The sequence below is a fragment of the Dreissena polymorpha genome, chromosome 16 (genome assembly GCF_020536995.1).
Source record: "Dreissena polymorpha isolate Duluth1 chromosome 16, UMN_Dpol_1.0, whole genome shotgun sequence".
NCBI classification, from domain to species: Eukaryota; Metazoa; Mollusca; class Bivalvia; order Myida; family Dreissenidae; genus Dreissena; species Dreissena polymorpha.
Window position 1 is genome coordinate 442,270 of NC_068370.1, and position 13,064 is coordinate 455,333.

General features: G+C 35.0%; 2 protein-coding genes across 4 annotated transcripts in view; both read right to left on the reverse strand.

Annotated features, from left to right (window-relative positions):
• Positions 1 to 13,064, reverse strand: part of LOC127862371 (uncharacterized) — a 148,402-nt gene that overhangs the window by 41,691 nt on the left and 93,647 nt on the right. The gene's annotated exons all lie outside the window — the stretch shown is intronic.
• Positions 1 to 13,064, reverse strand: part of LOC127862702 (uncharacterized) — a 116,124-nt gene that overhangs the window by 13,418 nt on the left and 89,642 nt on the right. Inside the window, exon 2 of the mRNA XM_052401956.1 lies at positions 1,526 to 2,508. Within this exon, the coding sequence (XP_052257916.1) occupies positions 1,526 to 2,336 (811 nt within the window). The 5' untranslated portion in view covers positions 2,337 to 2,508. The remainder of the gene's footprint in view (positions 1 to 1,525; positions 2,509 to 13,064) is intronic.

Genomic DNA, 13,064 nt, shown 5'->3' on the forward strand with positions numbered 1-13,064 from the left:
TCATGTGCCGTGTTACAACATTATTTGTGTTTTTCAAGTGTTTATAACAAAAAAAATATTATTCAAAACAGCAGTTATTGACACTTTTCTAGCTAGTTAGTTACCAAACCAATTTCAACAGCAAAATGTTTAAATGAACATAGATCTACTACTATAATTGCAATGAAATTAATACATACATTTGAACACTTCATAAAAGAATACAACCACAAGAGTACCTTTGTTATATGGTGTTATGAAATTATTCAATTTAACAAACATATTGTACATGTACAATCATTTAAAAACCATAAAATTAAGACAGGGTCAGAAAGTGTCTCTTTCCCAGGAACTCAGTTTCTATTTATAGACATGCCATGTAGTGACAGTCAAAATACTTCATTACTCATGTTTATAAATCAATAATAGTGAATCTTGTTTTGGCTACAATGTACTGTAGCATTCAAAGGGCACATATGAATTATAGAACAAATATTTTATAATACATCAGCGGGTTTTCTGCTATGACATCTGAATTTTATTTTATTTTCATCTCACAAAGTATATAACTATAATTTATATGATTTAAAAAAAAAAACTAGATCAAACCTTATGGGTCAATATTTGTTGATTAAAAAAATAAATCCCACGGTTCATTAAGTCGATAAAACTTTCCAAATTTGTCATTGTATGGATTTAAAACAAGAGCACAACATAACAGGTGCCAACGCTCGGCTGCGAAAGCTTGTCAGATTTTTTTTAGAGGTCACAGTGACCTTGACCTTTGACCTAGTGACCCAACATTTGGTGTGGCGTGTAGAACTCATCAAGGTTCATCTACATATGAAGTTTCAAAGTTGTAGGTAACAGCACTTTGATTTAAGAGCCTATATTAAAGTTTATATTAAAGGTCACAGTGAGCTTTGACTTAGTGACCCAAAAATGGGTGTGGCGCGTAGAATACATCAAGGTGCATGTACATTTGAAGTGTCAAAGTTGTAGGTGGAAGCACTTAAATTTTAGAGCCAATGTTAAGGTTTAAGCACGACGCCTACAAAGAATGTTAAGGTTTATGTTAAAGTTTTATATTATAGGTCACAGTGACCTTGACCTTTGACCTAGTGACCCAAAAATGGGAGTGGCGTGTAGAACTCATCAAGGTGCATCTACATATGAAGTTTCAAAGTTGTAGGTGGAAGCACTTTGATTTTAGAGCCTATGTTAAAGTTTTATATAAGAGGTCATAGTGACCTTGACCTTTGACCTAGTGACCCCAAAATGGGTGTGGCGTGTAGAACTCATCAAGGTGCATCTACATATGAAGTTTCAAAGTTGTAGGTGGAAGCACTTTGATTTTAGAGCCAATGTTAAGGTTTTAGCCAACGCCTACAACAGACGACGAGCTGGCTATGACAATACCTCTGGTATTCTCTGAAAACAGCCGAGCTAATAACAAAATTCGACTAGACTCCTTTTTCCATAATGGCTAGAAAAATCCCTGTACATATTACAAATGTTATCAGGATGGATTCACCATGATTCTTACCTGTATATTCCAATGACCTATAGAGACTGCAGACCTGTTTGCCATTCAGTGTGTATTTGTACAGTTCTTCACTAGAGATGACAAAAAGGACTCCTTGGTGATGGTCAATACCTGTACAATCATGTTGTAACTGAAACTTCCTGCCAGGAACAAGTTTTCCCTGGTTGACAGTGATAAACTGGACCTCATGTATCTTGCTTTCATGGTCATTCACAGCCACTGCAACCTCACTGGGTGTGATCAAACAAATGTCAACTGGCCAAGCATTCACATCCCAGTGACTCACCACCTGGTACTGCTGGTTCAGCAGCTTGACATTCTGATTATTCAAGTCTACAACCAGTACCTGCCCATCGGGAAGAACACATATGCCACCGATATAACATACACCTTTATCACTTGGTATTCTCACATTGTGCTTAGTAATACTCTGGACATTAAACACCTTGCTTGACTTTCCTAGCAGAGTTAATGCCTGCTGTATTATATGCTTACATTTTATGCTGGCTATAAGGCAGAGCTCCTTATTATCTCCAATTTTCTGAACAAATTCATGGAAATGTGACAAGTCATTGTGAAGACTGGTGCATTTATGAATAGAACTTGTAATTGACTCTTTTATGCTGATAACTTCATCTTTCATCTCGTTAAGTTCCTTCGCAGTAATATTATCAAATTCATTCACGATAGAGAGAACACTCCTACACATCTCTTTTTTTAAATATTGCTCATTTCCGCCTGATGTACCCACAGAATTATTATCACATTCATCTATATAAGTATTTAAATTGCCACACATTTGCTCTATCATAACTTCCCTATGTTCCTTGTATGTTTTCTGCAATGACTCAACGCTGGCCTCCTGACTGATATGAAGGCTTTTGATTTCTCCCAGAACAGTTTTGAGCTCCACTGACAGTCCCTGTAGGTCTGTGGGCTGAGTGTTGGTCAGCTCATTAATTGGAGTCACTTTACTGCACTGGCTGAAATAATACAATGTCATGAACATACCTAAGATTAGAATAGTAAGCGATATTATGTAATACTTCAAACAAGTATAAAGTTTAAAATAAAACAAACATGATAAAAAGAACTCTTTTCTTAGGCTTAATATGGGGGTATACAGATTTGCCCTTTTCCCTGTCTTTTTTCAACATACCCAGAGTTATGGCCACTGTTTAGTACATAAATCACATATAAAATTGTGTTGTGAGTTACTCAAAGAGTACAGCTGATAGTGGGATGAAATATTCTAAAAGTATTACCCACCATGTGAAATTTCTTGTCACATAAGAAGAGTCATGTCCCTTTAACCAAACAATCATATTTCTTTCAATAGTGAGAACCATACCTCAAAAAGGATTGTTGCTAGAGGTATACGTCTACAGTAACATATTAATCGTCAGGTACACTCTTGCAACTCCATATTTTTGTTCACATTTTTTTGTTACATTTGTGCAGTTGTGGAACAAATTAGATTGTAGAGCTATCCATGTACTAAGAACACATTTCTAGTTGTTTACATTGTTTTCACTTTTAATATTGCAAACCTTGACCACACTATAAATAATAACTCATGCAAGAAAAGATCATTGATGCCACCCCACACAAAGCAGGCATGACTTATAATTAATATCTATGCTCAAACATTTTTAAATAAGCCGGCAATGAAAATCAATATATAGTTCACAAACACCTGTCATAAGTGGATTCAAATTCAATGACTGAAAGATTTAATAATGGCAGTACTGTAATATATATAGAGAATATTATGTGAGTTTTGGATAAAGATCAAGTTTACGATCGTTGTTATACTATCGATTTTCATCTGATAATAGGGTAAATGTAGCATGTCCAATATTCCTGCAGTGTTTTATCATAATCTGCTTCAACAATTGTTATAATGGGTAATACAGGTACTGAAACTGACTACTACACCTTTATAATTTCATGATATAAGCTTACGTGACCTTTGACCTATGGACCTTCACATGGATTTACATCTGAATCTTCCTCGATGTAAACATAAAACATGTTGCATGGATGTAAGTCAAAGCATTCGACCCTAGATATCATGTGGAAACAATTGGTCTACGGACCAACTGATAAAGGACAGATGCAAAGCAAAATAACCCCGCAAATCATTCTTACAGGAAGTCCTCTATTTATTAATTAAGTCTTAGTATAAACAATCTAAGACTATAGCTTGTAATGAGCGGCTTAAGGCAATTGCAACCTGGTCTACTATCTCACAATATGTTTTAATGTTATTTAACCTATTGTGATTATTTTGCATTTGTTGTTGTCACACGATCTATTCGTGGAAAAGAAGATGCCATTGTAAAATATTTATAAGGAGGCTCCAAGAGAAAGGTCTATTGTTTATTTATATGTGATATTAAAATGTCATAAAGTAGCAAGCCTAGAGTCAATGACTTTTTAAAATATTGGGCTGTATGTGTAATATTTTCACTTTACTTTATCCTACACAAAATTAGAAAAACAACAATTTAAAAAAAATAATATTTTTTCTCATTATTTGAAAAATAAATAGTTAAATGGCAGCAAAGCAAGAGCCAATCGCTGTTCATGAGCTATTTTCACATTTAAATGTTAATTTCCCAATGTTAATGAATTCCAACTCACAAAACACGTTCATGATTATGTAACACATATTTTTTACAGTAACGTGTACTTAATATTGAACAGAGTGGGTTGCACATTTTTCACAAATATACACAGACCAATGTCTAAAGGAAAAAAAGTTGGAAAATAATATTCATATTCAAATGAATTATACCCAGAGGGGGGTAAAAAGTGGGGTGTGGTAATTTATTAGATGATGTTTAAAAAAAATGGGGGGGGGGGGGGGGGGTAGGGGGTGGGGGTGAGAGGGGGGTATAATGAGGTGTGGGGTAATTATCCCCACGCTTTTTAAAAAAAAGGTGGGGATATTGTGGTTATCTCCGCCGTCCGTCCGTCCGTCCGTCTGTCTGTCTGTCCGTCCTGGCCACTATCTCCTCCTACACTAAAAGCACTAGAACCTTGAAACTTACACACATGGTAGCTATGAGCATATGTGCGACCCTGCACTATTTGGAATTTTGATCTGACCCCTGGGTCAAAAGTTATAGCGGTTGGGGTGGGGCCGCGTCAGAAATTATCACTCATTTTTTTAGGTTATTTTACATTTACTTCTTTATTTCTACACCGATTCACTTCAAATTGATACTGGACCTCTCTTATGACAATACGGTCAATCTCAACCATGCATGGCCCCATTCCCAACCCTGGGGCACCCCGCCCACATAGGCCACACCCACCAAAAATTTCCATTTACTATAATTTTTTCATTTCTACACGGATTCACTTCAAATTGATACTGAACTTTTGTTATGACATTAGGGTCAATCTCAACTATGCATGGCCCCAATCCCAACCCTGGGGCGCCCGCACACATAGGCCACACCCACCAAAAAATTCCATTTACTATAATTTTTTCATTTCTACACGGATTCACTTCAAATTGATACTGAACTTCTCTTATGACATTAGGGTCAATCTCAACTATGCATGGCCCCATAACCAACCCTGGGGCCCCGCCCACATAGACCACACCCACCCAAAATTGCCTTTACTATAATTTCTTCATTTCTACACCGATTCACTTCAAATTGATATTGAACTTCTCTTATGACAATACAGTCAATCTCAACTATGCATGGCCCCATTACCAACCCTGGGGCGCCCCGCCCACATAGACCACACCCACCCAAAATTGCCTTTTACTATAATTTCTTCATTTCTACACCGATTCACTTCAAATTGATACTGAACCTCTCTTATGACAATACGGTCAATCTCAACTATGCATGGCCCCATTACCAACCCTGGGGCCCCGCCCACATAGACCACACCCACCCAAAATTGCCTTTTACTATAACTTCTTCATTTCTACACCAATTCACTTCTAATTGATGATGAACTTCTCTTATGACAATACGGTCAATCTCAGCTATGCATGGCCCCATTACCAACCCTGGGGCACACCTAGGTCAAACATTCGGCGTGGGGATACGCGTCCGCCTCTGCCGCGCCATTTCTAGTTTATTAGATGATGTTAAAAAAAATTGGGGGGGAGGATGGGGGGGGGGGGGAAGGGATTCTGGGTAGGGGCGTGGGGAATTGTTTGGGTGGAATCCATTGTGGTATTCAGGTAAGTGTTTGTTTGTCAAAGTAATAATAAAATGTGATCATAAATAAAGAAGTTATGGCAAATTAAGCAAAATGTTCAATTATGTAAGTGTAAAAGAGGCCATAATAATGTAAAAATGCTTGATACAGTGGTCTGCTTTTGTTTATAGGTTGGGGTCATGTTGGTTAACAAGAATGCAACATATAAAAGCAATATGTCAAAGGATATAGGAAATATTTTGGGTAGTACGCAAACTTTAACATAGATTTATCAATAATATGCATATACTAAGTATAAAAGGGGCAATAATTATGTAAAATGCTTGATACAGTGGTCTGTTCTTGTTTATAAGTTGGGGTGATGTTACTAAAGAAGTATGCAAAATATGAAAGCAATATGTCAAGGGACAATGAAAATAAATGGGGTTGTACGAAAACTTAAACATTTGCTGCATATGCTAAGTGGAAAAGATGCCATCATTATTACAAAATGCTTGATAGAGTTGTCTGCTCTTGTTTATAGATTGGGGTCATGATGGTAAACAAGTATGCAAAATATGAAAGCGATATGTCAAGGGACATTGAAAATATTCGAGGTAGTTCGCAAACTTTAACATTTGCTGCATATTCTTAGTGGAAAAGGGGCCATAATTATGACAAAATGCTTGATAGAGTTGTCTGCTCTTGTTTATAGGTTGGGGTCATGATGGTTAACAAGTATGCCAAATATGAAAACAATATGTCAAGGCACAATGAAAATATTTGGGGTAGTACAAAAACTTTAACATTTGCACACTTACGCTAACGCAGACGCTAACGCTAACGCCGGGGTTAGTACGATAGCTCCACTATATATATTTTATATATTATAGTCGAGCTAAAAACAATCATGGAAAATATATGAACGCTTTTTATTGGCTTAATACAGGGGTATATAGATTTGCACTCTTCCAACCATCCGCGTGACTTTTCTGTCGTATATAACTCAATGTATTCCTGAATTTTACGAGTACAGTAACCAGGCATGGGAGCTTGCGCACCTCTATATTTTCGTTTTTTTTTTTTTCATTATCCCCACGCTTTTTGAAAAGCATGGGGATGTTGTGCTTATCTCCACCGTCCACCTGTCCGTCCGTCTGTCTGTCCGTCCTGGCCAATATCTCCTCCTACACTATAAGTACTAGAACCTTGAAACTTACACACATGGTAGCTATGAGCATATGTGGGACCGTGCACTATTTGGAATTTTGATCTGACCCCTGGGTCAAAAGTTATGGGAATTTGGGCGGGCGGGTCAGAGATTTTCACTCATTTTGTATGTTTTTTTACATTTATAAATTTCCAATGCTTATTGGAATAGGTTAAATAAACCATGCATTGGCTAATTTGCTTAAATATCATATTGAAAATTATTCAGCTTAAAGGATACATAATACAAATTAATGGTTGTGGATATTTGAGCATGTCTATTTCACGCAAAGGAATTTTCTTTAAGGAGTATCTCATTTGCTGAGCTATTTAAAATTTTGTGCGTAATATTGATAAGTTTTAAAACATCATAGAAACTTGTTCAACCAAAGAACATTAATTTGTTTTCCATTAAGCTGTTTAAATTGTTTAAGAACTAAAGGATTACAGTAGCTTAAAGGGGTATAACAACAATATTTTTCACTTACCATAAAAATTATTTAAGCAATATATATTCTCTCTTTTCAAGCAGACATTTATAAAGGAACATCGTTATATTTATTTATTTTTTTTAACAAGAGGGCAAAGAATGGCATTGATCGCTCACCTTTGTAATGGGGCATGGCCAAATCTTGCCCCAGGGGCAGGTGTTGAACAGTTTTTTATCGAGGACCAAAAAAAATATCTGACATCACATACCACATTAAATGTGTGTGCTTTGTGTATGTTAAGTTGTTATGCTACGATATACATGTACACTATGAAATATTTAAGTGTAAACAACTACAGACATCTTTTTAGGAATGCAAAAATTACAGAAATGAAATTAATTTCAGACACAGTGAATACTCACACACACACAAGAACTCAGGCATAGACTTACATGTACAGTGTGACTAATATGTGCCCTACTTCAGGGGCCTAAACATATCCCAGGGCTATATATAACAAGCATATTTGCCTTATTACACAATTCAAATTAAGTGGACCGAAACACAAAACTTAACCAAATTTTCAAGTATAAAGGGCTCATAATTCCGTCAAAATGCCAGTCAAAGTTACATAACTTTGCCTGCACAGTCCCCTTATGATAGTTAGTAAGTGTTGCAAGTATGAAAGCAATAGCTTTGATACATTAGGAAAAAAGTGGACCTAAACACAAGACTTAACCAAAATTTCAATTTCTAAGTATAAAAAGGGCACATAATTATGTCAAAATGCCAGTCAGAGTTACATAACTTTGCCTGCACAGTCCCCTTATGATATTTAGGCCAGCATTTTTTTATTATTTGTTTTATGGGAAATTTTCAAAAAAATTGAGTAGGGGGGGGATAAATAAAAATAAAAAGAAAAGCATGAAAAGTGAGCAGTCTACCAAAAAATAAAAATAAAACTGTCTAAACCGATTATTTTTTTTAATGTGATTTATATATCTCATTACACTGTTGTAGAAGCTTTTTCTAATAATAGTAAACATATTTTTATATATATTTATAGGTAAAGGCACCTTTCGCATGTATTAATTAACTATATTGCTTCAATAGAGACTATTAAACACACCAGGGGGCCGTTTCTGGTACAATGCGTAACTTTACGGACGAAAATGTACGTACGTATAAAGTTACGTACGCTTTTCTGAATGCGTAAGTGCGTTTCTATAAACCGAACGTAGCGTAAAACTTAGTTGCTATGTTTGAATAATCTCTAAACAGAAGTCTGGTGATTGCGCGGACCTTATAGAGAACATTTGAAGAAATTCATAAAGTAGATTTAATTTGCTTTCTCTAACAAACTTTCGGTAGACTAAAGTACCTTATAAAGAGCAAAGTTCTTTCCCTTGTTTGCGAAATTGCGATGAAAAAAGGGGTCAACTGTAAAAAAAGTTCAATCTTTTGATTCTTTAAAAATTAATTGTGGCCATTCTTTGTTGTGCTGGATATGCTCTTTGTTAAGGTTCATGTAGAGGCTTCATTTTGAAAAATGTGGGACCCCAAGCATTGAACTCAAATTTGACTAAAGGAAGAGTGCCACATTGAATATGTATACATATATGCTTTAAAGGATGTTTTTCCTTCAAACTGCTACCAATTTTGTACATCAACGTATCATACCATCCACAAAATCAATCAAAATACAAAGCGATTTTAACACTAAAATATACATTATTTTCAAAAATCTGAATCATGTTTATTCCACGTATTTCGGCGGAAAATTATATAACTAGTGAATAATATCGACATTGACGAGGGCAAGTTACGCTTAAATAGTAAAACAAGTTTACATATCTAGAAATATCAAAACTCGAACACATGTCATTTCATCACCATGGGGGCAGCCATTTGTAAATTCATAACATAGAAAGAAACATGTTAAAAACTAACTCATCGCCTAATTGACATTCCAAACGGTTGACGATGACAAATGCATTGGATTGTAATCTTTCCGTTGATGTTTGCAAACTGCACGATCAGACCTCATAAACACTCAAAAGAATAACTATGTAAGAAGCATTTCACCAATGTTTACAATTGTTGTCGAATCACCATACTTATATTATTGCGCATAAAATAGTACGCTTACAGACTGACAGAAAGATCGATACGTAACTCCGTTAAATTCATCACGGTATACTATTCTATTGATAATATATAATAACACATCGCTTTAACAATCTAAAAGGAGAAATAATTCTTTTAAACAAAGTTTTTAATAACGAAAGTGAAAACAACGGAAGTTAGATGGATATTCTGTGAGATGCACTTCGGCTCCAGAAAAAACAATACAAATAAACTAAAAAAGACGTGTGGGGGACAATTTTCAGCTGGAAAATATTTGAAATAGGGTAAGTGATGATATCTCTACGTGGTCATTTCTGTTATTGAGTGCGATCTCTTGCTGATTAATGTTAATAGTTGTTTTACTAGTTGCGAACCAACTGTCAAAATATGTTTGTGTTTTCTCAGGTATGTGTATACACATACCCGGTTTTCTCACTACTGCACGTGGTTTCGACCGATTTGTTTTGCACGTTTTTCTACGGAGCACAGCGAGGGCCACGCTTTCAAAATGGGTAGAAGTAATCGAAATATAAAATCAATCGGTTTGCCAATTTCTTTATAATTCTTTACAATTTTATATGTCGTCTGCAATCTATTTCAATTTTAGATGGTTTAAATTTGCAATTTGGTTGAGAGGTAAATAACAAAATTGTTAAGCCTTTGAAGAAGAATTGTGACTCTTACCATCCACCATACCTGGATTTTTAAAAAGTAGTTATGTTTTAGTTATTTTTAGAACTTTGTTTAGGAACTTTATCCAAAATAGGCAGTTGAATAAAAACTCATTTGTTGTTTGATGACAATAATTTTCTGTGAAATGTTGCTAACTTGACCTTGTATATGTATATAGCTTTGTATTTATTCAACTTAAGGTAGTGCATATCCTTCCTAACTTTAGATTGAGATTTTGTAAATTAGTGTAAAAATGTATTGGTTTTAAACCAAAATATGAATAAAGCACACAAATATTGAATGTCAAAAATGTGTTTATGTTATTCTATCCGTCTTTAGCTTTAAAATGATATATAGTTTGACCATATTGTACCACATTGAATGAAGAAAAACCAAAGCGAATTTTTAATGAATTTTATCCCCCCCATGAACCTTAAAACATAAGAGATGATTCTTACTGAAGCAAATCTTTCACGAAGGTTAGTCAGATATATTTCAAACTGGAATTGCTGGAGCAAACTGGATAAAAATGGATGGATAATACTGAGAAGACAGGAATGTGTATTGTAGCTTACACATCTGAATTGACAGAAACATAATCAAGGAGTTTCCTGACTGGAATTCAATTTACTGGAAGGGTATCTTTGATAATGTTTAGTGCATCACTGAATTACAAATGGAATGTCCTATAATGAGAAGAACATCAGCAATGGCCTCTGTAGAGAAGGTAGTATTTTTTTAAATTGTATTTACTGATCAATGATAATGTACAGTTAAGTACAGTATGGTTTTAGAAGAATTAACAAACTCTGTAGCTTGTATTCACTTGTCGCACTTCTAGATAATTTTATAACAATCAACATCATGTTTTTACCATGTTTATATTTATACTTGTGTGCAAAATATTAAAAAAAACAACAACTGATTTTTACTCACAAATTCATTTAAAATGAGAATCTTTTTTCTGTGATAAATTAACATTGTTCATGTATGCTTCTATTAATTTGAGACAATACGCATTTGCAGTTATCATAAAGTATGCTTCTTCACATATATAATTATATTTTATTTTATGTTCAATATTTTAAAAAAATGCATGGATTGGTAAAATATATGTCAGGGTATGTACCAGTTGTGATAAGTTATAAATACAAAATTTGAGAAATTAGGATCCATCCTGGGTCATTGGTATGGAGTAATTGGTATGAAAAGCGTGCACTTGTGTAAACCTGAATCAGTTAACATGCTTTACCAACACAATGACTGAAATATTTGTGAAAAAGTTCAGTCACTCATAATATACTTAAACATAATGCCATTCACTAATGGAAACTTATGCATCAATTCAAATTCATGGAAAAGTTTTACACATCTGGCTTAATGTACATATGAACAAAACATATATAAGATCGCGGTGGTGTAGTGGATGAGGTGTCCGCCTAGCGATCGGGAGTTCGTGGGTTCGAACCCCACTCGGGGTGCGTTCTCATTAAATCCTCCATAGACACCTAGTACTGGTTCTTCCCAGGAAAGGGACTCGATTATGTCCCTCTTCCTATAATGCTCGAAAGAGCGATTGGCAGTATACAAAGATAGATAAGATAGAACACAGGGAGAAAGCAAACCATTTTTAAATGTTCCTATTTTTATGAAGTTAAATTTTACTGGTTGAATCATGTCAGGATGACACAATTTATTCTTGCAAGTTCCTAATAATTATGCTATTAAAAAATATGTGCCCATATACTTGATATTAAATTTCTATTACATTTTTTAAACAAGAGTTCCGCGGTCGGAGATGACCGCATTGAAGCCGGATTTTTGATTTAAATGACAGGAAAGTACCTTTCGTGTTTTTGTCAATGCAATACTTAAATTACTGAAATATTGTTCAAAGGTCAAAATGAAATGTAAGTACTTTTCAAGGCATGAGCAAACCTTGTGTTATGTTTTGAATGCATGCATATACATGAACAACAATAACATTTAAGGTCACAAATATGAACTTGAATTGAAAGTTTTTTACATTCAAGGTCACAGTGACCTTGACCTTCAAATGAATGACCTTGAAATGTCCAGTGGTTACTTACTAGTTCTGGCCAACCTTCATGTCAAGTTTCAAGACTCTAGGTCCAAGCATACCAAAGTTATAACAACTTTAACATTTTTATATTGAAGGTCACAGTGACCTTCACCTTCAAATGAATGACCTTGAAATGACCAGTGGTCATCTGTTAATCCTGGCCAACCTTCATGTCAAGTTTGAAGACTCTAGGTCCAAGCATACCAAAGTTATACCATGAAATAAGAACTTTAACATTTTTACATTCAAGGTCACAGTGACCTTGACCTTCAAATGAATGACATTGAAATGACCAGTGGTCATCTTCTAGTACTGGCCAATCTTTATTTCAAGTTTGAAGACTCTAGGTACAAGCATACCAAAGTTATAACATGAAATAAGAACTTTAACATTTTTAAATTCAAGGTCACAGTGACCTTGACCTTCAAATGAATGACCTTGAAATGTCCAGTGGTTACTTACTAGTTCTGGCCAACCTTCATGTCAAGTTTCAAGACTCTAGGTCCAAGTATACCAAAGTTATAACAACTTTAACATTTTTACATTCAAGGTCACAGTGACCTTGACCTTCAAATGAATGACCTTGAAATGTCCAGTGGTTACTTACTAGTTCTGGCCAACCTTCATGTCAAGTTTCAAAACTCTAGGTCCAAGCATACCAAAGTTATAACAACTTTAACATTTTCATATTGAAGGTCACAGTGACCTTCACCTTCAAATGAATGACCTTGAAATGACCAGTGGTCATCTGTTAATCCTGGCCAACCTTCATGTCAAGTTTGAAGACTCTAGGTCCAAGCATACCAAAGTTATACCATGAAATAAGAACTTTAACATTTTTACA